This window comes from Propithecus coquereli, unplaced genomic scaffold (assembly GCF_000956105.1).
Source record: "Propithecus coquereli isolate 6110/MARCELLA unplaced genomic scaffold, Pcoq_1.0 Scaffold72, whole genome shotgun sequence".
Lineage (NCBI taxonomy): Eukaryota > Metazoa > Chordata > Mammalia > Primates > Indriidae > Propithecus > Propithecus coquereli.
In genome coordinates this window covers 5493903-5496667 of record NW_012153285.1, presented here as the reverse complement: position 1 = coordinate 5496667, position 2765 = coordinate 5493903, and the positions used below count along the sequence as shown (strand labels likewise).

At 39.6% G+C, this 2765-nt stretch overlaps 1 protein-coding gene across 1 annotated transcript in view; it reads left to right on the top strand.

The window, feature by feature from the left end:
• LOC105824182 (chromosome unknown open reading frame, human C12orf56) overlaps nt 1-2765 on the top strand; it is an 82181-nt gene that overhangs the window by 64404 nt on the left and 15012 nt on the right. The window contains 2 exon segments of the mRNA XM_012661547.1: nt 44-71; nt 459-548. Coding sequence (XP_012517001.1) covers nt 44-71; nt 459-548 — 118 coding nt within the window.

Sequence of the window (2765 nt, the reverse complement as noted above, 5' to 3'; positions counted from 1 at the left end):
ACATAGGAAAAGAATATTAAAATGACTTAATTGGGTGTGGCAGTGCATGCCAGTAGTGGTGGTGCATGCCAGTAGTCCTAGCTACTTGAGAGGCTGAGGCAGGAGGATCATTTGAGGCCAGGAGTTTGAGGCTATAGCATGCAATAATTGGGCCTGTGAATAGCCACTGTACTCCAACCTGGGCAACACAGTGAGACCCCTATCTCTTAAAAAATAAATGTCTTAACCAACATTCAGCTATTCATTCATTCATTCAACAAACATTTTTGAGTACTTGCTATGTAGCCATCACAGGCACTCAACCAGTGTTGGCAATTTGATGTCCAGAATTGCTTTCCTGTACTTTTTGCTATATGGATATCTGAAAGCAATTCTAGCAAGGATTACTACTTTTGTGGAATTCTGAGCTTCTAATAAAATCATACTATTTCCATGCTTTCTTTCTCTTTGTTTTTTAGGGCATGTATTGAAATTATACAGACCCTAGGACTGATGTTCAGAGAAACAGAAACTGAGTCATCACACCTAAACACATTGGCAGCTAAAAAGTAAGGTCTTTCAGGGGACGTTGGGACCTGGTAGTTGCAAGCCATTAACTATTCTTGTTGAGTGTTGTCCAAAACTCTAACTCTCTAACTTCTCTGTTCAACCCCCTCCTACGTACATTATGTGCTTTTGTTTCTCTACTTCCTTCTGTGATGAACAGATTAATTGGCACATGCTGAGTTCTCTCTGTCCCTCTGGGTTATTAAGGGTACAAGGATTTTCTTAGCATAATTTTGTTTTTGTCCTAGTGTGGTGAACTTGAAAAAGACCAAATGAGTCATCGTACATTAAAAGCCAAGGGGTCTCCACTAGAATTTCCCAGAGTATTTTTATATCCATACAATAGAAAAATTGTAAAGGCAGTAGTTATAGCAGCCTCATTTACTGTATAATTGTGTGACTTTGGAGTGAATGACTTTGTAGGGTTTATTAACATATAGGGTGAGCTGCTGTAATAAAGATACTCTAAAGTACATGGCCCAAAGAAAATAGAAATATGTATCTTCCTCACGTAGCAGTCCAGAGTAGACAGGCTTTCCTCCTCAAGGTCATCCAGGGACCCAGGTTCCTTCCCTTTTGTTACTCTGCCATCTTCTAGCCTGCTGTCTTTGTCCTCATGGTTGAAGCCAGCTGATCTTCATGACTTCATTATACCCTGTGGAAAGCAGAAAGAGAAGTAAAGGGCAAGCAAATTTCCTTTTCAAGTGAGGCATATAACACTTCTGCTCACATTCTTTTGGTGAGAACTTCAGGCACGTGGCCATACCTAGCTGCAAGAGAGGCTGGAAAATATGTCTGTAGTTGCACAGCCATGGGACTACCTAAACTTTGGATGGCAGTGAGGACAGACATCCGTTATTAAAAGGAAGAATGGAAAAACGGAAAAATAAATAAATAAATGAAATGGTCCCTGGGTAAAAAAAAAAAAGAATGGGAGAATATATAGTTAGAGACAATAGCATTCTTTGCCACACAAAGTATGTGTTTGCAGTTTTGCACATTATCTGCTTGAATTTTTAATATGTGTTTATAGACTATGAATTATGTTCTTGGACAATGTTCTGGCTAAAATCTTATTTTTTTCCCTACCCTAATGAATTGTTTATCTAAATTTGCTGTATTGGAAGGCGGAGGAAGGATAGGGCCATGGACTCTAAAATACTCAAACCACAAGGAAGAAATAAGAACAGTTAGTAATAGTTTTCCAGGCTATTTAAGACCTTTAAAAATAAACTTAATGATAATATTCATTAATATTTCTTAAGCAACTTATGTGCCAGGGATTATGGGCATACTATGCTTTATAGCAGGGGTGGGCAAACATTCCTGTAAAGGGTCAATAGTAAATACTTTTGGCTTTTCAGGCCATACAGTCTCTCTTGCAACTACTCAACTTTGCCACTGTAGCACAAAAGCAGCCATGGGCAGTACATAATGAATGGGCACAGCTGTGTTCCAATAAAGGTTTATTTATAAAACAAGCTGTGGGCTGGTTTTGGCCTAGAGGCCATATTTTGCTGACCCTTGCTTTACAACAAAAAAGAAAATACACTCTGTTATTTTCTCTGAATACTTCTCTATGCAATTGGTAGTACTGCCACTTCCCCAATCTCCAGGATGGAGATTCAAGATTATTTCTGATATTTCTGTCTTCTCCTACATTTAAATTATTGCTACATCTCTCTCTCTCTCTCTCTCTCTCTTTTCTTTTTTAGAGACAGGGTCTCGCTCTGAAGTGCAGTGGCTAGAGTGCAGTGGTATCATCATAGCTCACTGCAACCTCACACTCCTGGGCTTAAGTGATCCTCCTGCCTCAGCCTCCCAGGTAGCTGGGACTACAGGTGTGCACCACCACACCTGGCTAATTTTTCTATTTTTTGTAGAGACAGGAGTCTTGCTCTTGCTCAGGCTGGTCTTGAACTCCTGGCCTCAAGTGGTCCTCCCACCTTGGCCTCCCAAAGTGCTAGGATTACAGGCGTGAGCCACTACACCTGGCCTATTACTATATCTTGTTATCCTTGTTACCCTTTTTTTCCACCTTTTAGTCCCTACCTTTCTACATCCAAGTTGAAAAAAATCACCCTTACCTCTGTTGTAAAGTGTTGCTTTTAATTGTTTTGTTTTAGCTTGATGTGATCACATCAGCCCTACTGTATCAAGCCTTTTCTCTGATATGACTAATTCTTTTCATGTCCTTCAATACATATATTATATTGCTA